At 44.7% G+C, this 21677-nt stretch overlaps 1 protein-coding gene across 1 annotated transcript in view; it reads left to right on the top strand.

Annotated features, from left to right (window-relative positions):
• SLC12A5 (solute carrier family 12 member 5) overlaps positions 1-21677 on the top strand; it is a 687435-nt gene that overhangs the window by 300002 nt on the left and 365756 nt on the right. The window contains exon 4 of the mRNA XM_069243525.1: positions 4954-5100. Within this exon, the coding sequence (XP_069099626.1) occupies positions 4954-5100 (147 nt within the window). The remainder of the gene's footprint in view (positions 1-4953; positions 5101-21677) is intronic.

Consider the following 21677-nt stretch of genomic DNA (forward strand, 5'->3'; position numbering starts at 1 on the left):
CACCGTTGGGGGTTCAGAGCAACCCCAAAGTCACCACACCAGCAGCTCAGGGCCGGTCAGGTGCAGAGTTCAAAGTGGTGCCCAAAACACATAGGCTAGAATGGAGAGAAGGGGGTGCCCCGGTTCCGGTCTGCTTGCAGGTAAGTACCCGCGTCTTCGGAGGGCAGACCAGGGGGGTTTTGTAGGGCACCGGGGGGGGCACAAGTCCACACAGAAATTTCACCCTCAGCAGCGCGGGGGCGGCCGGGTGCAGTGTAGAAACAAGCGTCGGGTTTGTAATGGAAGTCAATGGGAGATCTAGGGATCTCTTCAGCGCTGCAGGCAGGCAAGGGGGGGGGTTCCTCGGGGAAACCTCCACTTGGGCAAGGGAGAGGGACTCCTGGGGGTCACTCCTCCAGTGAAAGTCCGGTCCTTTAGGTCCTGGGGGCTGCGGGTGCAGGGTCTCTCCCAGGTGTCGGGACTTAGGATTCAAAGAGTCGCGGTCAGGGGAAGCCTCGGGATTCCCTCTGCAGGCGGCGCTGTGGGGGCTCAGGGGGGACAGGTTTTTGTACTCACAGTCTTAGAGTAGTCCTGGGGTCCCTCCTGAGGTGTTGGATCGCCACCAGCCGAGTCGGGGTCGCCGGGTGCAGTGTTGCAAGTCTCACGCCTTTTGCGGGGAGCTTGCAGGGTTCTTTAAAGCTGCTGGAAACAAAGTTGCAGCCTTTCTTGGAGCAGGTCCGCTGTCCTCGGGAGTTTCTTGTCTTTTCGAAGCAGGGGCAGTCCTCAGAAGATGTCGAGGTCGCTGGTCCCTTTGGAAGGCGTCGCTGGAGCAGGATCTTTGGAAGGCAGGAGACAGGCCGGTGAGTTTCTGGAGCCAAGGCAGTTGTCGTCTTCTGGTCTTCCTCTGCAGGGGTTTTTCAGCTAGGCAGTCCTTCTTCTTGTAGTTGCAGGAATCTGATTTTCTAGGGTTCAGGGTAGCCCTTAAATACTAAATTTAAGGGCGTGTTTAGGTCTGGGGGGTTAGTAGCCAATGGCTACTAGCCCTGAGGGTGGGTACACCCTCTTTGTGCCTCCTCCCAAGGGGAGGGGGTCACAATCCTAACCCTATTGGGGGAATCCTCCATCTGCAAGATGGAGGATTTCTAAAAGTCAGAGTCACCTCAGCTCAGGACACCTTAGGGGCTGTCCTGACTGGCCAGTGACTCCTCCTTGTTGCTTTCTTTGTTCCCTCCAGCCTTGCCGCCAAAAGTGGGGGCCGTGGCCGGAGGGGGCGGGCAACTCCACGAAGCTGGAGTGCCCTGCTGGGCTGTGACAAAGGGGTGAGCCTTTGAGGCTCACCGCCAGGTGTCACAGCTCCTGCCTGGGGGAGGTGTTAGCATCTCCACCCAGTGCAGGCTTTGTTACTGGCCTCAGAGTGACAAAGGCACTCTCCCCATGGGGCCAGCAACATGTCTCTGGTGTGGCAGGCTGCTGGAACTAGTCAGCCTACACAGACAGTCGGTTAAGTTTCAGGGGGCACCTCTAAGGTGCCCTCTGTGGTGTATTTTACAATAAAATGTACACTGGCATCAGTGTGCATTTATTGTGCTGAGAAGTTTGATACCAAACTTCCCAGTTTTCAGTGTAGCCATTATGGTGCTGTGGAGTTCGTGTTTGACAGACTCCCAGACCATATACTCTTATGGCTACCCTGCACTTACAATGTCTAAGGTTTTGTTTAGACACTGTAGGGGTACCATGCTCATGCACTGGTACCCTCACCTATGGTATAGTGCACCCTGCCTTAGGGCTGTAAGGCCTGCTAGAGGGGTGTCTTACCTATACTGCATAGGCAGTGAGAGGCTGGCATGGCACCCTGAGGGGAGTGCCATGTCGACTTACTCGTTTTGTCCTCCCTAGCACACACAAGCTGGCAAGCAGTGTGTCTGTGCTGAGTGAGAGGTCTCCAGGGTGGCATAAGACATGCTGCAGCCCTTAGAGACCTTCCTTGGCATCAGGGCCCTTGGTACTTGAAGTACCAGTTACAAGGGACTTATCTGGATGCCAGGGTCTGCCAATTGTGGATACAAAAGTACAGGTTAGGGAAAGAACACTGGTGCTGGGGCCTGGTTAGCAGGCCTCAGCACACTTTCAATTGTAAACATAGCATCAGCAAAGGCAAAAAGTCAGGGGGCAACCATGCCAAGGAGGCATTTCCTTACAGTAAGTATATTATAAATATAATTCAAGTGAATTGAATTGGTTTTTGCTAAAGCCAGTCCTAAAAAACGCAAAAAAATTACTAATAGTCATGGAATAAAGGACCAGGGGCCAGATGTAGGAAACTGTTTGCGACTCGCAAACGGCAAAATTTGCCGTTTGCGACTCGCAAATCGCAGTTTCCCATTCAGAAATGCATTTTGCGAGTCGGGACCGACTCGCAAAATGCATTTCCGACTCGCAAATAGGAAGGGGTGTTCCCTTCCTATTTGCGAGTCTGAGTGGGATGCAATACCATTTGCGACCGCGTATGCGGTCGCAAATCGTATCGCAGTTACCATCCACTTCAAGTGGATGGTAACCCACTCGCAAATTGGAAGGGGTCCCCATGGGACCCCTTCCAGTTTGTGAATGGACCCCAAACATTTTTTTCAGGGCAGGTAGTGGTCCAAGGGACCACTGCCTGCCCTGAAAAAAAACCGAAACTAAAGGTTTCGTTTTTTTTTTTAAGTGCAGCTCGTTTTCCTTTAAGGAAAATGGGCTACACTTGAAAAAAAAAAAATGCTTTATTTAAAGCAGTCACGAACACGGAGGTCTGCTGACTACAGCAGGCCACCATCCCCGTGAGCGCCTTGACTCGCTATGGGGCCGCAATTTGCGACCCACCTCATGAATATTCATGAGGTGGGTCATTGCGACCCCATAGCGAGTCGCAGTCGGTGTCTGAGACACCGTACTGCATAACATTTTGCGAGTTGCAAATAGCGAGTCGCTATGACTCGCTATTTGCAAGTCGCAAAATGTTTCGTTTCTACATCTGGCCCCAAATATCTGCACTAAGCCTCTCCAACGCATAGAAAATAGTAATATCCAATAGTGTAGCAATCTACATACTGAAAGCGTGGGGGGAAACGAAGACGTGTACAAACACAAAAGGCACCACATTAGCTAAGAAGGTCCTCAAACTAACTTACATGTATAAATTACAAATCAGAATTAATTTACTAATACCTAGTTGAATGTTACATTTCATTTGTAATTTTGCTGTCTTGTTTTTGTATTGATCTTGCAAACTTTTGTATAGCTATTGTAAAGGTATTTAAGCAGTCTGGTGGAAATTCGTGTGTATTTTCAAATATGATGATGCGCCTGTGTATACACGTTTCCTGGCAGCATGTTTATCCAGTGTTTGAAGATTTGTAGTCCATATATAAAATGTGGAAATTATTTCATCTTGGTTGTTTATACAGGCAAGTGATTCAGGCAGTCTGTATCTGCACTTTTGCAGCCGTGGTTCACGTGGTCGGTGTGTACAGGCTGGGGGTTATTTCAGGTTATATTCAGATGCACTTGGGTTTGTCTCATGGACCCTGGTGTGGTAGTAGTTTTACGCAGTGTGTGTAGACTGTCAGGCTGTATTTTAATCCAGCCTGTGTGTACAGTGTCTCGGGGTTTAATTATATAGTTTTGGCAGCGATTACAGGAAGTCTTTGCATCCTGACATGTATGCACCACTGTAGTAGATGTTGATACATATTGTGATCTCTTTCCACCTTCGTCAATACCTAATCTTTCACGCCCTGAGCTTTACGTTGCAATACTTTGTTGTAATATTGACCAGTGGCGTAACAAAGGCCCCCACGATGAGTGGGTGGGTCCCTCAGCACAGTACGCTGTGCACGGGCGGCAGGCCTCTGACTGGGTACAGGTGGGAGAGTGCACCCTACAAGTACTTTGCAGGGGCCCCATCAAGTTTTGTTACATCACTGCTATTGACCTCCAGATAATTGTGCTATTGGAGGGCGGGTTATCATGCTACACCAAAGTTGTGAACAGAAAATTGAGGGACAAAATATCGAAAGGCGAGTGCAATAGAGGAAGTATAGCTTTACTCTTCTTAACCCCACATCTGTGGACTTTATTGATATATATGATCAAGGTACATATATGTGGAAATAAGTATAGAAAATGTATATTTACCTACCTTTTCATATATAGTGTCCTTCGATAATGTGTCCACAATATTTGGTGCCATTGATATTCTATCCTCAATATTCTCGGGGCACACTCCTCCAGATATATTGTGACCCTAACAACGGCTGTCGATATTGCCAGGATATGTCTATAGAACAATATTGCGGCTGCAGTATTGTGCTATAATACACACCCAATGTAGCTGGACCCAGACATCATGCCGGAAGCTCAGTAGGGAAACCCCAAGCCATCGCTTATGGTTACTCTTCTTGCTCGTCAAGTGGGCAAAGCCTGTACTATGTCCAATAAAAACTGACTCCCACCTCTCCTACTATTTATTTCATGACTACTTAGAGGAAAATGCATTTGTAGGTAGAATCGACAGCCTCCAGTAAAACCTGAAGTTAAAACTGCCTGGTTGACCTTTCTCAAAAAAGTCCCTTATCTAGTCCTCAAAAGAAATGGTGTCCAGTTGGAATTTGTAAAAGTTTAAAAATGTCTTACAAATTGACTGATCTCAACATAAGAGTCGTAAAGCTCTTTCTAGTTAGGCCTGCTCTTGGTCACGTAGACTGTGCAGGCCCAAGGACTTTGTTTGAATGTTGTAAGTAAAGCTGTACATATGCCACTCTGTGCTCTCTCATTACCATGATTAGATGACAAGGCTCAGCCCCTGTCTGCTGCGTTGATGCTCATACCAGAGCCCCATAGTCTACTGATGGTTTTGTGGTAAGATTACTCATGTGACTAATGTTCATGATTTCACTGATACTAACAGTCTGGGTGTTCTTCTACCTACAGGCGCCGCGCATGGGCACTTTCATGGGTGTCTACCTGCCCTGCCTTCAGAACATCTTCGGGGTCATCCTCTTCCTGAGACTCACCTGGGTGGTGGGTATCGGTGGCGTCATGGAGTCCTTCTGCATGGTCTTCATGTGTTGCTCCTGCGTGAGTATCTTCAATGTTTCCAGAAAGGGTCTCAAGGATGGGTGCTCTTACAGACCGATCAGTGTTTACACAAGTGAGATAGCTTAGAGTGTAACAGTATTGAAATACATGAGAGAGAAAAGAGTCGCGCCTATGATACGCAAGAGAGTTTAGAGAACTACATTCTGCACTGCAGATACAATAGGTTTGGGTAGTGTAGGATCAGTCAGAAGTGACTTTGGAGAGACTGAGTATAAATGTCTCTCTCTCTCTCTCTATATATATATATATATATATATATATATCAGGGGTCTCCAACCTTTTTTGTAGTAAAAGCTACTTATGTTGATGAAAATCATCTTGAGCTACGAATATCATTAGAATTTTAATACTGACCACATCAGAAAAAGTTTACACGTTTGTTTTAAACATATATTTTTCAGTTTTGTAGGCTTGGCTACACACAGGAGAGTTACTTATGAGTAGCTCAAGAGCTACTAGTAGCCCACGAGCTACTCGTTAGAGACCCCAGATGTATGTATATTTACACTAAACAGAAAACACATAGGATCGCGTAGGGTACAATGGTGACGCAACAGACTCTTCAGTGTAGGTGTGTACAAGAGTGACAACTTTGAAAGCCACATTCTGTAGGTATAGTAAACAGACAGTACATAGTATCATTGAATTTACAATGGGGAAACAGCTCAGAGAGCTTCAATGTAAGTGTATAGAATACATGAGTGACAGCTACGAGCTCCACATCCTGGAGGTGAATCAGTATGACATGTGAAAGAGTCACAGAGAGAGAGTCAGATCTGGGAGGAGCATGGGGGAGACTGAAGAGAAACATAGACTGAAGTGATACAACAGATGCAGCTTCGAGAACTAAATTCTGGAACTACGTGAGTGAGACATGTGAGACAGCCATGTGTTGTGGAACTACAAGAAGCAGATGGTCACGAGTAGCTTAGAGTACAGTTGGCTGGGCTGAGAGCTGTAGTCGACGTGGGGACAAGAGAGAGCCACGTCCTAGAGGTAACCTAGACAGATGACCTAGAAGCCCATCCGACAGCTTGCAGAGAGGGACACATCTTAAGGATATATATACACACAGGGGATTCACAACCCTGGAGTAGACAATTGAGACAGCTCAGAGAACCAACATTTGGGGGTAGACAAGCACCTATCCCTGCACAATCTATTTCTGGAGATTCTATTTTGCTCTGTATTTCATTCTCCTTGTATACCTTTCATCCAAACCTTCATCAACCCCACCCCTCTCTTACTTCATTCCCCCCAGTCCTTATTTACTTTTGTCAACCCTGCATCCGCCTCTCCCATCTACTCTTCAACCTCTGTCACCTCCATTGCAGCTACAATTCCCTTTTTTCTTTGTTGCATCTTTTCTCCTTCTCACCCCTCTTTCTCTTTTCTTATCTTTCCCTTCCCCTTATTCACTTTCATCTGTCCCTCCATTCTTTCCTTCCTACCACCCACCTCATCAGTTCCTTCCTTCCATTTATCCCTCCTCTCCCTCATCCCAGGCCCATCTTAGTTTAAGTGCCCTGAGTTCATGTGACATGGCGTCTGCTCAACCATGGAAGAAACCATTAAATACCAGTGCTGATTGGTGTACAGCAAGTAAAATATCTTCAGATCATTTACTCTCTTGCCCCCTCCAGCCTTGTCCTTAAACCGCCCTTGCTTTACTAGACAAGGTAACCCCAATAGAAATACGTCATTGCAAAGCACAGAAACGGAGAGATTCCAACTTGCTTCCGGGTCCCCAGCGTTTTCTTGCTTGCTGCAAATCTGAAATAAATCAGTTATACAACTTAAAGGTATATTTTGTTATCATATAGACCGATGATGCTCTACAATCTTTTGTAATTCCTTCAGGAATCTTGCGGGTTACTGAAGAGCTTCACACAGTTCATTGTAGGTGTGCGTTTGAGGGATTTTCTTTTCAATGCCTCAAAAACTTCAGTCTGCGAGCATTTATTGGCTTCCAGGCATCATTGGTCACCCCGGTAAAGTGACCGCATGTAAGTGTTTTGGTTGCTTTTCAAAGCGTCCTTCAAGCCTCGGGACTTGGAAATTGATGGAGAGCACAGATTCCTGTCTTCTGTGGTCATTTTAGCACCTTGGGCTTGCTAGAGCGGTCCGTACTAATAATTTACCTGTATTCGGACGCTCTTTAGGCCGATGAATCTTTTGACTAAGTGGGACTCTCCGTACTCTATATTGGGCAATTTAATCAAATCAATAATCAATAACGAACATAAGCAATACCTTGATCAACATAACACTTAACAATTAATCCAGAATACATTTCGGCGAACCCTGACCTTTCAGTCAGGAATAACCACACCGGTTTATTCAAAGTTAGTGACTTTATTTCCCTATATTAACAAAGCTAGCACAATATAAATGTGTCTCAACACCAAATGATAAACGTAAATGAACATTAATAGCTGTCCATAGCGGCGAAACAAGTGCAATCTATGTAGCATTTGAATCACAAGGCATTCGATAATGGCAATGCAAATCACTAAAACTATAATCTGTAACGAACTAATTGCATACATTTAGTCAGCATAACAAGATCTCAAATTGCAATGTGCGACATAAGGAATCCTCATCTAACCTCAAATTAGCATCGGCATGTGGGACTTCATGCAAAAACAATTTAGCAACATTAATTTAGAAAACTCCTAACTAGGGCTCTTATCAAAATCAGCAGTTGGTTACCTAAAAGAAACACAATGCAATTTTTACAATTTCCTTTCATATTTACCAATTACGATCAGCATACAAGGAAGTCTTTGTCTCACAGGTACCGTTCTTCGGTCAGCATGGGTACCGTTTCGATCGGCATGGGACGGGGCAAAGGGGCAGGGGTGGACGGGGCAATTGCCTCACGGCGGCAGGGTAAAACTACTACTTCATGCAAAGGGACAAATCAAAGTTAAAGTCTCTAGGGCAAGAATCATTTAAAGTCTCTTTCTCTCGATTAGAGAAAGCATCAAAGTCTCTTTCAAAATGGCGTCGCAGCAAAGTGGGCCATAATAGCTGCAAAATGGCGGGTATGGGCGATGTCCAATAATGGCTATGATGTTCGGGTAATGGCTACTTTCTTCTCGTGCACCTGGTTTAAATAGACAACAGTTCAAATCCAGTAGGGTCTTCCATTGGAGGGTTCATAGGTTAGCTTCAAATTGTCCAATCAAAAACGACAGTTCTCAAGCTTTTACTTAAGCATACATTATCCTTGGAGATGGGTACGCAAGTTGCAACATTTTATACCAATTAACTCACTTTCAGAGCCTCCATTGTCCGCACCTGCAGATCGACCTTGGAGTAAAGAGAAATATGCCAGGCTGGCACGAAACCTTAAGATAAGCATGTGAACGATCTCAGTGGAAAAGTACAGCTTCAAGCAGAAATACACGTTTAATAGCACATTGGAAAAATACGAGCATCTAAACCGTGAGACCAGGCAACTAGGCCAAAGCCTGCACTAAAGTAATGCCAAGCTAAAACATTTCAAACGAGCAAATCATAGCACACGTTTACGATTATGTCGGATTAGTGCAATTCTAATACACCACGTTATATAAAGCACGCTTATAAATATTGGCAAACTACTCTGAGGGCACATTTTGTCCCCGTACAATCTTTATTAGTTCGGTTAAAGTCACACATGATTATTTCACACTACGTTTACGCGTTAATAAATGTAAAACCTTCATTTTCTGCTTCATCAATCCCTCCTCTGATGACTACTTGTCATCACACCAAACCATGCCCACAAATTTTATTCCATTAAAATTCTGTCAGTTCCCTTTTCCTTTTAATTCCCCTAGTTTGCGCTTTGTATTCTTCTGCCATTCTTTTCATAATTTTCTCTTCTTTTCTTCTCTTAATTCTTTCCATAATCATTATTATTCCCCTTTTTATTCCCCAAATTCCAAATATGCAAATTATAACTATTAAAATTCCTTCTATTATTTTCAACAATATTCCATTCCAAATTCCCCCAATCCAATGTCCCACTGAAGCAAGTCCTTTTCCAACCTTCTCCCACACTCCTGGTTCTTTCAGTTCCTTCAAATCTGCACTTTCTTTTGTTAGATTAGCAAGCATAGTTTTAATCTTCACACTATTGTCAGGAATATAAGTACAACAGTGTTGTGCACCAAGCATTTTGCAAACGCCACCATCCTTTGCTAAAAGAATGTCTAAAGCAAGCCGGTTTTGAAGAGTCATAGCTCTTTCCGCTGCAAGTTCAGCATCTATCAGGATTATAGCACCTGAAAACTTTGTCAACATGTTATCCACTATAGTAGACAACTTTCTTATTTTGATGGAATTCAGCACAACTCCCAATGAAGGAATCATGGCTCCAAATATATCTCCTACCACAGCAGCTGCGGTCTCTCTTTTCTGGATACGATGGGATCCAGATGTCTTTTGAATCATCGATAGGTCATCCAGTTGATAAACCTTTGGGAACACTATACCCAAATAACATCTCCCCCACCATCCCTTTGGAAGACGATAATAGGCATTATACCCACAAATGTAATATACACCTGGAATGACAGGGTCAAGTCCGTTCATCATGAATGTCCATTTGGCCTTAAAGATAAACGTATGTTTACACTCACTCGCTCCTACAAAAATGTTGTCATAATAAGATTCACCTCGATATATACAAAATTTCCCTACATGCCAAGCATCTAAAGCTATTTTCCCTTGTGTCTTTATTGCAGCAAAATCATAATTATCTACTGAAGTCCTCTTATGTAGCTCTTTTTCTAATTTCGCCTTCATTTGTGCCCTTCTATCATCTGTGCGATCTAAAAAGCTTATTTCTTTTGCAGAGAGCGAGCAGGTAAGGTTTTCCCTATGAGCGTGAGCCGTTTCAAAAGGTTGCATTGGCTCGAAAAATTCCCTCATAATTTTAGCATCCCAATCTTTAGCAATCTGGCTTAGCTGCGCTATTATAGGAACATATGCAAAGGTAACATCATAATTTGAGTAAAAATACTGTATGTTAGTTTGACCATAAAATCTAGACATTACTATACTACATGTAATCCCGTATGTAAGAGGCATGTGGTGATAAGTCACCCCTTCCTTCACTGATGTCGGTATCTGTGTACACACATAACAATCTTTTGCATCCATAGTCTCAACATATTCTGTTAGCAAGCGATAGAAAACGTTATACGAAAGCTCCTTCTTATCGTGCAAGAGTCTCTCATCCAATTCTAGTCTTTTCAATGCGGTTAGTTCAGTGACAGTAACAGGAGCAAGAGTAGAAGCATCAATTCTCTCATTCTCAGTCTTACCATGTATTCCAAGCACAATTGCCATTATTATTATTAGTACACATGCAATTACCAAGCCTATACACACATATTTACAATATTTCTTTCTACTGTTTTGCGTCATGATCTGTATAGAATCAGAGAGCTAGAAGCACCTGTAAAAGAAACTATTTAGCAATTCAATTACAAAGCTGAACGAGCACAATATTCACACCGTCTTCTTCAGGAGGCCAGTCACTTATCGGTTAGCAGCATTTGTCTCAATTCGGCAATAACTCAGTCTTTATCGGTTTAGCAAATGTCTCATCCGGTTTAGCAATATGTCTCAGCTGGTTGTTTGTATTACGTTAGATTGTAGCAAGCAATATCATTTATTACTCTTTCAATCGACAGAGTCCATAAAACTTTTCTTTTCTATTGGTATCTCTTCCTCTTCTTCGTTCTCGATGCTTAGAGATACAAACTCGTCAGTCCAATCGTCATTGACTACATATGCCCATTCAGGACCGGAATATCTCCTGTTTGGTATCCTTTTCCTTTTCAATTTTGCTTCCCTTTTCGATTCTGCTTCGCTGGTACTTTCCTCTTTTGTCAAGTCTTTTTCTTCACTCGGGGATGGTGCCCCGACAGTTACTTCTTTTCTTTTCTCTTTCACTTTTGGCCTTCCCCCGTCGTTCAAACTTTCTTCAGTCCTTTGTTTTATTGGTGATATGCTTAGTCTTCTCTTTGCACCATGTCCATTTGATGGACCTGCGATCTTTTCTGAGGAAGCTTGAACCTTTTCGTTCTGTTCTGCCTTGTCCCCTCCTTCTGGGGAATCAATCACGTTCGCTTTTTCTTTTTCTGTACCGTCTGCTTCTGGGAAAGCCCTCCTCTGATCAGGCTCTCCTGCTTTTTCACCTTTTTCGAGCCCTTCGTCACCGTTACTTTCATCAGGCTCTTTATCACTTTCAGCTGCTTCAGGTTCTTTGTCACCTTCAGCTGCTTCAGGCTCTTTGCTACCCTCAGCTGCTTCAGGTTCTTTGTCACCTTCAGCTGCTTCGTCGCTGTCTGAACTTTCTCCTTGGTCTTCCCCAAGCGAGTTGGTCTCTTCGTCCTCAGAGAATATTTCTCTCTCTCCTGTTTCTGTCTGTTCTCTTTCAGTTCGGTTTTGCTCTGTCTCAGCACTCAGCACTGTTTTATCAGGCACTGGCAGTTTCAGCGCTTCAACTTCCTCATCTGTGGGACACAACACTTTCTTTCTGTGACTGGCGTGAATCCAGTTGGGAACTCCCGCACACTTCACAGCGGTAGTTGTCGTCAGGATCACTTGGAAAGGGCCTTTCCAACGGGGTTCCAGACACGACTTTCTCACGTGCTTCTTTACCACGACCCAGTCACCTGCTTTCAGTGTGTGTCCTGGACCTTGAATCGGTGGCAAGGTGGTCGCTTCCACCTGGTGAGAGAAAGAGCGAACCACGTCAGCCAGACCTTTGCAGTAGTCTAACACCATATCATCTGTAATATTCAAAAGCACATTTGCGGGAACTGCAGGAAGTCTCATAGCCCTGCCCATGAGAATTTCGTGCGGAGACAATCCAGTCTTTCTATCAGGGGTGTTTCTCATTGACATTAGCACCAAGGGCAATGCGTCAGGCCATTTCAAATTTGTCGATGCACATATTTTCGCCATTCTCGATTTCAGTGTACCATTCATTTGCTCCACCAGTCCTGAGGCTTCAGGGCGATAGCTACAATGTAGTTTTTGCTCAATGTTCAGCGCTTCGCAAAGTAACTTTATCACCTCGTTATTGAAGTGACTTCCCCTATCTGATTCTAAAGAGATCGGGAATCCGAAACGTGGTATCAACTCTCTCAACAATAGCTTTGCAACTGTAAGGCTGTCATTTCTACGTGTGGGGTATGCCTCAATCCAGTGACTAAAAATGCACACAATCACCAACACATACTTCAGACCTCCATGCACAGGCATCTCGATGAAGTCCATCTGCATTCGACTAAATGGTCCACTGGCTCTGCCAATGTGGCTCGCGTTCACAACTGTTCCCTTTCCTGGGTTCATCTGCTGGCAAGTGACACATCGATGGCAAACTGCTTCTGCAGCTTGACGAAATCTGGGGTTAAACCAATCAGTTTTGAACAATCTTATCATGGCATCTCTCCCTAGGTGAGCTTGCCCATGATAGAACCGCGCAAGCTGTGATAAGAGACTATTTGGCAAAACAAATTTTCCCTCATTTGAAACCCATAACTCATCTGGTCTCTTTATACATTGTGATTTAATCCAGGAATCTCTTTCATCCTCCCTGACATTATTTTGTAATGCTTTTAATTCATCTATTGTATCTACGACCTTCAAGGCAAATGCTTCAGCTGGTTCGAGTTCTGGCTCACTTATTGAATTCCATTCATTGCTGAGTAATATACAGTTCAAGGCACAAAATCTTGCGACTTGATCCGCATATGCATTTCCCAGAGAAACATAGTCCTGTCCTTTCGTATGAGCACTACACTTTACCACTGCAACTTCGGCTGGCATTTGAATGGCGTGTAACAATTCCCTTATCCTCTCCCCGTTCTTCACTGGGGATCCTGAAGAAGTCAGGAAACCTCTCTGTGACCATAGTTGTCCAAAGTCGTGCACAATCCCAAACCCGTACTGACTATCAGTGTAAATGGTGACTTTCATCAATGCCGACAGTTGACATGCTCTGGTAAGGGCTACAAGTTCTGCTACTTGTGCAGAATAGACTCCTTGAAGCCATCCCGCTTCCAAGACCTCTGTTACAGTACATACAGCATATCCTGCTTTCAAAATCCCCATCCCGTCTCTTAGACATGAACCATCAACAAAAAGAATTTGGTCATTTTCATCAAGCTTAGTATCCTTAATGTCCGGTCGAGGTTTTGTGCAAAATTCAGTCACCTGAAGGCAGTCATGCTCGACGTCTTCAGCGTTCTCAATTTCAGCATTTTCTCCAGGAAGCAAGGTTGCTGGATTCAACGTAGTGCACCTTTTCAGCTGCACATTCGGTGAGCCCAGAATTATCGTTTCATACCTTGTGAGTCTTGCTCCAGTCATGTGCTGCGTTCGGGAGCGGGTCAAAAGTATTTCAACTGAGTGAGGGACCATGACTGTTACTGGGTGTCCCATCACTATTCCTTCACTCTGAGTGAGGCTGATACCAACTGCTGCTACGGCGTGCAAACACCCTGGAAGTGCTGCTGCGACCGGATCCAAAGTAGCTGAAAAATACGCTACTGGTCTGTTTACGCCACCATGGGCTTGAGTCAAGACAGACAAAGAACATGCATCACGTTCGTGGCAAAACAATGTGAAAGGCTTTGTGTAGTCAGGCATACCTAAAGCTGGAGCCCTGCACATGCACTCTTTCAATTCAACAAAAGCATCCATCTCATCTCCTTTCAACTCAATTTGATCCAAAGCATCCTTCTGGGTCAGTTTCAGTAGAGGCTTCGCTAGAGTTGAGAAGTTGGGAATCCACTGGCGACAGTAGCCCACCATTCCCAAAAACTTCCTCACCTCCCTCCTTGTCTTTGGTGGACTCATTTGAAGTACGCTTGTTATTCTTTCCTTCATTATTCTCTGTGACCCTTTCTCTATTTGGTGACCCAAGTATTTCACTTTCTTCTGACAGAACTGCAATTTGGAAGGAGACACCTTGTGTCCATTCCTTCCCAAATGATTCAACAGAGCAATGGTATCAGCTGTGCAGCCACTTTCTGTCTTTGATGCAACCAGTAAGTCATCAATGTACTGTACTAGGGTTGACTCGAATGGCAATTCTAATGCTTCCAAATCCTTCTTTAGAATCTGATTGAAGATTGACGGTGACTCAGAAAACCCTTGAGGAATTCGACACCAACTGTACACTCTGTCTAGGAATTTGAAACAAAAGAGAAATTGGCTGTCCTCATGAAGAGGCACTGAGAAGAACGCTTGTGACAAATCGATGACTGAGAACCACTCAGCATCGCAAGGGACTTGAAACATTATCACAGCTGGATTTGGTACGACAGGGCAGCACTTGACTATGATGTCATTTATTTTTCTCAAGTCCTGCACAAGTCGGACCTTTCCACTTGGCTTTATTAGTCCCATTATTGGTGAATTACATGGACTGCTTAACACTTCTTTCAGTACCCCCTGTTTTACAAATTCGTCAATAAGTTGAGCAACTTTCATGAGGGTGTCTTGTGCCATGTGGTATTGTGGGGTCTGGGGAAAGATTGCATTGGGCTTTACAGTCACTTTCACTGGTTCCACTCCTTTCATCAATCCCAACTCTTTCCCTGTCATGTCCCACACTTCCTTTCCGACTGTCTCCCGTAATTCGGCTGGAATATCTTCTTCAGTTATCATCGGGAAAAGACAAATCAGAGGATACTCTTCATCTACAGTTTCCATCTCATCCCCCTCCACACTGTCCTCTTCTTCCCCATCACTGCTCGTCTGTATTGTTATTCCTTCGTTCGAACACATGATCGAACAACCCAATTTGCACAATAGGTCTCTCCCTAACAGTGCTATCGGGCTTGAGTCACATACCACAAACTGATGTACCCCTTGATAGTTACCGATGCTGACTGGTACCGGATCTGTTATTGGGTTCGTCAGATGTCTGTTTGCTACTCCCACCACTTGAACTGTCTTCCCTGAGAGTGGCAAATTTGGTACTTCACTGCTCTTAACAGTTGAACGTGTTGCTCCTGTGTCAACCAGGAAGGAGATACGATGACCCATTACTCTTCCCTCCACGTACGGACCCTTTTGATCAACTTCCAAGGATGCTGCAAGCACACAATCTGCCTCCTCTCCTGAACTTTCACTCTCCCACACATTGTCTATTCCACTCTCACTGTGTAGTGGGAACTGTTGTACGGTGCTATTCGTACTCATTACCTGACCCGAGACCTGTGGAGGAACCATCACTTGCTGCTGACTCATTGGTGCCAAAGGTATTTGCATTTGCTGATTAGGTACCATGGGTAACTGCTGTTGCATTGGCTGCATTTGCGTCATCTGTATACGAGGCATCTGCATCTGCTGCGGCTGCATAGGTTGTAATCCCTGCAACTGATTTACGGTCTGAAAATTTGGGTTTGGACCTCTCATTTTCGGTCCCCTCATTGTCTGAAATGCATTGACATCATTGTTTTGCTGACCAACACCTGCACCTGCACCTTCTTGCACCACCATCGGGCACTCGCGTTTCCAATGACCGACAATTCCGCACACGTGACATGGCATCACCTTCTTCATTGCCTGCACACCAGTCACAACAGTGTTCAAATCCGGACCATTATTCACAAAACCTCCTCTGCCTCTGCCTCTCGCCTGTGGCTGAAACGCCATGGTTCCCTGCAACTGCGGCTGCGGTTGCGGTACCTGTTGTTGGAACCCTTGCAACCCTTGCAGACCTTGCAAACCTGTCTGAGCTGCCTTAAGCTGCATCATCATCACCTTCTCTTTCAACCTTTTCTGTCTCACCTCAATTTCGTCGCTACAGTATTTCGCATAATTCAATACTTCGTCAATAGGTTTCGACTGCCAGCAAATCAAATGCGACTTTATCATCTGACTTATCTCTGGCCTCAGCCCTTCCACAAATCTGAACACAAAATGAAGCATGTCCTTCGCCTCTATTGTTTCCGTGCCACTGTAGTTCTTGAACGCCTTCAGCAACCTCTCATAGTAACTATGAATCGACTCTTTAGCTTCTTGGACAGTTCGATCGATCTTCTGCCAATCCACATTTTTCACGGCTACCTTCGTCTTCAAATGCTCAATCACCTTATAGTACAGGCTCATCACCATAGGTGATGGTGCACCCGTCTCCCTGTCTCTCTCTGGTTCACTCGTCGGCCAACCTACAGCTCTTTTGCAATCCTCCCACAAATCTGCCGGAACCACAATCTCAAAGAGAGTATTCAGGTCTTCCCAGAGACATTTTGCAAGCTTCACAAACCTGTCAGTCTGCTGATACCATTCAATCGGTTTCTCTCTCAGTTTGGGAAAATCATCCGTAAAAGACTGAATGTCACTTCTGTGCCATGGTACATGTATTAATTTTCCCCCTGCTGTCTCCCTCATTTGTAACATAGTTACTGTATCACTGCTCTGTGGTCTTTTCTCATTGTGCTCTGTAGCGCTGTCCCTCCTCTTTTCCTTTCTCTTTACCCACCTGCTTTCCCATTTGTCTAAACACCTCCACACTTGTGCACTCTGCAACAATTCTCTAAGGTGTGCCTTCATGCCTGCTGACCTCATGTGTTCAAAATCTGTGGTCCCAAAATCCAACCTGTAGCTCCTGCTCAAGTGTTTTGTCTTGTCTATGTCAACCCCGTTTTTGTCGGCTATTTCCTGCAAGCTCTTATGTACCTTGTTCACTTCCTTCGTAATCCTGGGACATAGATACCTCAGTTCTTCTTCCGAGTAGGACTCTAACCTATTCACACCCATAGTCCCTTCCACCAATTCTTGTGCTTCCATGTTCAGCCTCATCCTATTCATATAATCTTCTCCCTTCCCACTGGCTGAGCTTTGTGTGGAATTCAGACTGTTGAACCACTGTGTCAGCTGTTGCGCATTCAACCCCATAAGTGTAGCATTTACATCGACTGCCATTGATGGTTGCGGCAACTTTTCAGTGTTCGATGTTAGAGGTATTATCAGTGGGGGGCTCGACCTCACCAGTGTTGACTCAGCACATATGGGACTAAACTCCATCAAGGACCCAGACCCATTTGGCTGAGCCGCTATAGGAGTTATCCCTGGGGTGTTTTCTATGCACCTCCTTTCTGTCCCACTCTGCAGCATTGGTCCCTGCCCGCTCATACCTAAGTTAGGCTGACTGTACAAAGGTACCGGTGGACCTACAGTAATGGGTAGTGATATCGCATCTGGGTTTTGTCCATTTCCCATGTTCTGAGGCATGTTCATGCCCACACCATGGGTCATCATTGCCGGCATGCTCATCTGACTCCCCGTCATCTGAGCATGTGCTGTTCCCCCCTGCATCTGTTTTTGAGGCATCAAAAACTGGGTTGATTCGGCTTGTGCCGATGTCTGGTTGTGACCATTCTGTACTCCCCTTACGGTTTGTTCTAGAATCATTCCCGTACTATTGTCGCTGCTGTAATACCTTGGGACCTGCGGCTGATAATTTTCTGCAGGTTTCAACATGGGCACATCTGGATATATTCTCCTAACCTGCGGTATCTGCGGGGTGAACAGTAAACTCGGGTCCTTAGATCCCGATGATGCTCCTGAACTCTGGGTTTCACTGTTCTGTACCGGTGCCGGAGGGGCAGAACTGGTACTTGGACCTTGTCCACTCTCCGCATAAGGTGGTGGACGGTCGTTCAGCAATTGCATGATTAACTCCTCATCCTCTAACTCCTCTTCTCTTCTCAACTTTTCCTCGTCCTCTCTATCCTTGGAACACCTCCTGTTTGTCTTACAGGTAGCTTTCTTACCTGTCTCCTCTTCTTCCTTAGTAATTGCGGGAAACAATTTTATCCCCTGCAATACATCTGACCTCCACACCTTCTGTGCATTATCCCACCTAGCATCCGCTAGTGTCTTTTCTACCTTTCTCATCCTGGTCTCAAACTTCTTCTGCTGTTGCTGTCTGGCCATTAGTTCCCAAATCGCTAGAGCCTCAAACTGTGCTGGCATTGGAGGCACCTTCATGTCGTACATCGTGAATCTCAAATTCTCTAGGATCCTTATATTGAATGTCCCATGTATCGGGAACGCTACGCTCCCATGTTTCTCTGTCAGTTTGTGCCATTGCTTTAGCCAAAGACACGGAGCTACCCCCTTTTCCTCCATTACAATGTAAGCTGGTGTACCTTCGGGTGGCGTTTCCTCTCCTACGCTCGCTTTAATGTAAGACTCCCCCTTCATCGCACTCCTAAATGCCTTAAAGAATTTCATTTTCTCGTCCTTTTATTTCACAAAGTTTGTAATCAATAGGTGACTTTAATTCCCGGAATACTCTTCGCTTGCCTTTCCCCTTCCAATCGAGTCCCAAGGACTGCGTCCAATCCGTGCGCGACCCTTCTCTGCAACCAACCTATCCCAGCGCGCCTCCTAGTGACATCACACTCACACACACTGCGGCTGACAAAGCCTTGCGGCTAGTCCTCCTTCACTCAGCTCCTCTCGTAACAACTTCTGGCATGTATCGCGAGCTACCAAAAATAAAACAGATCTGTCGGTTTACTACAGGAAGGGTAACACAATCGCTTCAGGACCTTAGGGACTTTTCACTAGCCTCGGCAGTTATTCCGTCTTTCTCGGTCCCCACGTTCGCAAGCAAATCTGACCCACAGACCTACTCTCAACTTGTCAATGATCTGTTCTAGTGCACTTAGAATCTTGTCAAAGCCCGAAGTCGAAGTTTCTTTCACTCCCTTACACACGTACCGACTCGTTGACCACGCCCGATCAACCTACTAAACCGCCCAGACCACAACATAGAACAACATACTCCGGGGTCTCTTGACCTCGCAGGGCCCGTCTCCACAACAACAACCACGTGGACCTTTTTATGCACAAAGCGCCACATGCACATGAAGTTCGACGACTTCCCTACTCTCACACTCGGAGTCGCACCTCCGCTATCTCTATGAAGTTCGACGACTTCTCTACTTCTACACTCGGAGTCGCACCTCCGCTATCTTCTAAAAAGAAAAATCCTCGCAACCTTTTCACACACCCTGCGGCAATAAGCTGTGCAAGCGCAAAACCCTAACTTCACTCATACCATCACTAGTACCGCCAACGCCGAATCCATACCTCCATTCTCTCCATTCGCAAGCTCCGAGATCCCGGGAAAGTCGCGGTGGACCTAGCCCATCATCATTCTGTCAATCTGTTTTACCCAAGAAAAATCTAATTCAACTTCTCGAGTGGGGTCTCAAAATGCGTGCTCGTTAATTCAACACCATGTACTTTAAGAGTACAGGGTCCCAAAAGACGAAACCGTCCTCTGCTACCATCTACTGCTAGAGCGGTCCGTACTAATAATTTACCTGTATTCGGACGCTCTTTAGGCCGATGAATCTTTTGACTAAGTGGGACTCTCCGTACTCTATATTGGGCAATTTAATCAAATCAATAATCAATAACGAACATAAGCAATACCTTGATCAACATAACACTTAACAATTAATCCAGAATACATTTCGGCGAACCCTGACCTTTCAGTCAGGAATAACCACACCGGTTTATTCAAAGTTAGTGACTTTATTTCCCTATATTAACAAAGCTAGCACAATATAAATGTGTCTCAACACCAAATGATAAACGTAAATGAACATTAATAGCTGTCCATAGCGGCGAAACAAGTGCAATCTATGTAGCATTTGAATCACAAGGCATTCGATAATGGCAATGCAAATCACTAAAACTATAATCTGTAACGAACTAATTGCATACATTTAGTCAGCATAACAAGATCTCAAATTGCAATGTGCGACATAAGGAATCCTCATCTAACCTCAAATTAGCATCGGCATGTGGGACTTCATGCAAAAACAATTTATCAAAATCAGCAGTTGGTTACCTAAAAGAAACACAATGCAATTTTTACAATTTCCTTTCATATTTACCAATTACGATCAGCATACAAGGAAGTCTTCGTCTCACAGGTACCGTTCTTCGGTCAGCATGGGTACCGTTTCGATCGGCATGGGACGGGGCAAAGGGGCAGGGGTGGACGGGGCAATTGCCTCACGGTGGCAGGGTAAAACTACTACTTCATGCAAAGGGACAAATCAAAGTTAAAGTCTCTAGGGCAAGAATCATTTAAAGTCTCCTTCTCTCGATTAGAGAAAGCATCAAAGTCTCTTTCAAAATGGCGTCGCAGCAAAGTGGGCCATAATAGCTGCAAAATGGCGGGTATGGGCGATGTCCAATAATGGCTATGATGTCCGGGTAATGGCTACTTTCTTCTCGTGCACCTGGTTTAAATAGACAACAGTTCAAATCCAGTAGGGTCTTCCATTGGAGGGTTCATAGGTTAGCTTCAAATTGTCCAATCAAAAACGACAGTTCTCAAGCTTTTACTTAAGCATACATTATCCTTGGAGATGGGTACGCAAGTTGCAACATTTTATACCAATTAACTCACTTTCAGAGCCTCCATTGTCCGCACCTGCAGATCGACCTTGGAGTAAAGAGAAATATGCCAGGCTGGCACGAAACCTTAAGATAAGCATGTGAACGATCTCAGTGGAAAAGTACAGCTTCAAGCAGAAATACACGTTTAATAGCACATTGGAAAAATATGAGCATCTAAACCGTGAGACCAGGCAACTAGGCCAAAGCCTGCACTAAAGTAATGCCAAGCTAAAACATTTCAAACGAGCAAATCATAGCACACGTTTACGATTATGTCGGATTAGTGCAATTCTAATACACCACGTTATATAAAGCACGCTTATAAATGTTGGCAAACTACTCTGAGGGCACATTTTGTCCCCGTACAATCTTTATTAGTTCGGTTAAAGTCACACATGATTATTTCACACTACGTTTACGCGTTAATAAATGTAAAACCTTCATTTTCTGCTTCATCAGGCTTTTTTGTTTTTTTCATTTTGGGGGGGCTGTGGGGGGGAGGGAGGTCTCAAAGTGGATTCACAGATCTAAAAAGGTAACTTTACACACAAAGTGTGACATCATGTGCAAGATCGTGGGCACTGTCTTGTGACAGTTAGGTTGCATTTCCCTCAATAACGGGAAAATATCAGTAATTTATAACTTTTGCCGGATTTCACTTTTTGTAACAAACTTTACTGTCTTGTCTATGTAAAAACAAGTATTTGCAATGTAATGGGTCTACCGTTTGCTCGAGTTACAGCTATTAGCGTTGTAAATTCCTAACGGGATTTTTCTTGCCACATCAATTGAAAATGAAAAGTAAAACAGTTGACAGAAGCAAGTGAATTCAAAGAGCCACGACCGCCATGAGCGTGAGCACGACGGAGATACACAAAAGGAAAAAAAGTTCACTCTCAGTCAAACATATTGGCAAACGTGCAATTATCCATATCACAGGGTCGGTCCCCAAGGAGGTAACAAAACCTCCCCAAGGCGGGACAAAGGTAAAGCATTTACCAATGTCATCAAAGGATTTTTGAAAGGCAAGCCCACGAACGAGTGAAAGTGATGGACGTGAGGTGGGTGTGGTTAAAAGCCCACATAAATTCCAACACATCGGAAAA

The sequence above is a fragment of the Pleurodeles waltl genome, chromosome 7 (genome assembly GCF_031143425.1).
Source record: "Pleurodeles waltl isolate 20211129_DDA chromosome 7, aPleWal1.hap1.20221129, whole genome shotgun sequence".
Lineage (NCBI taxonomy): Eukaryota > Metazoa > Chordata > Amphibia > Caudata > Salamandridae > Pleurodeles > Pleurodeles waltl.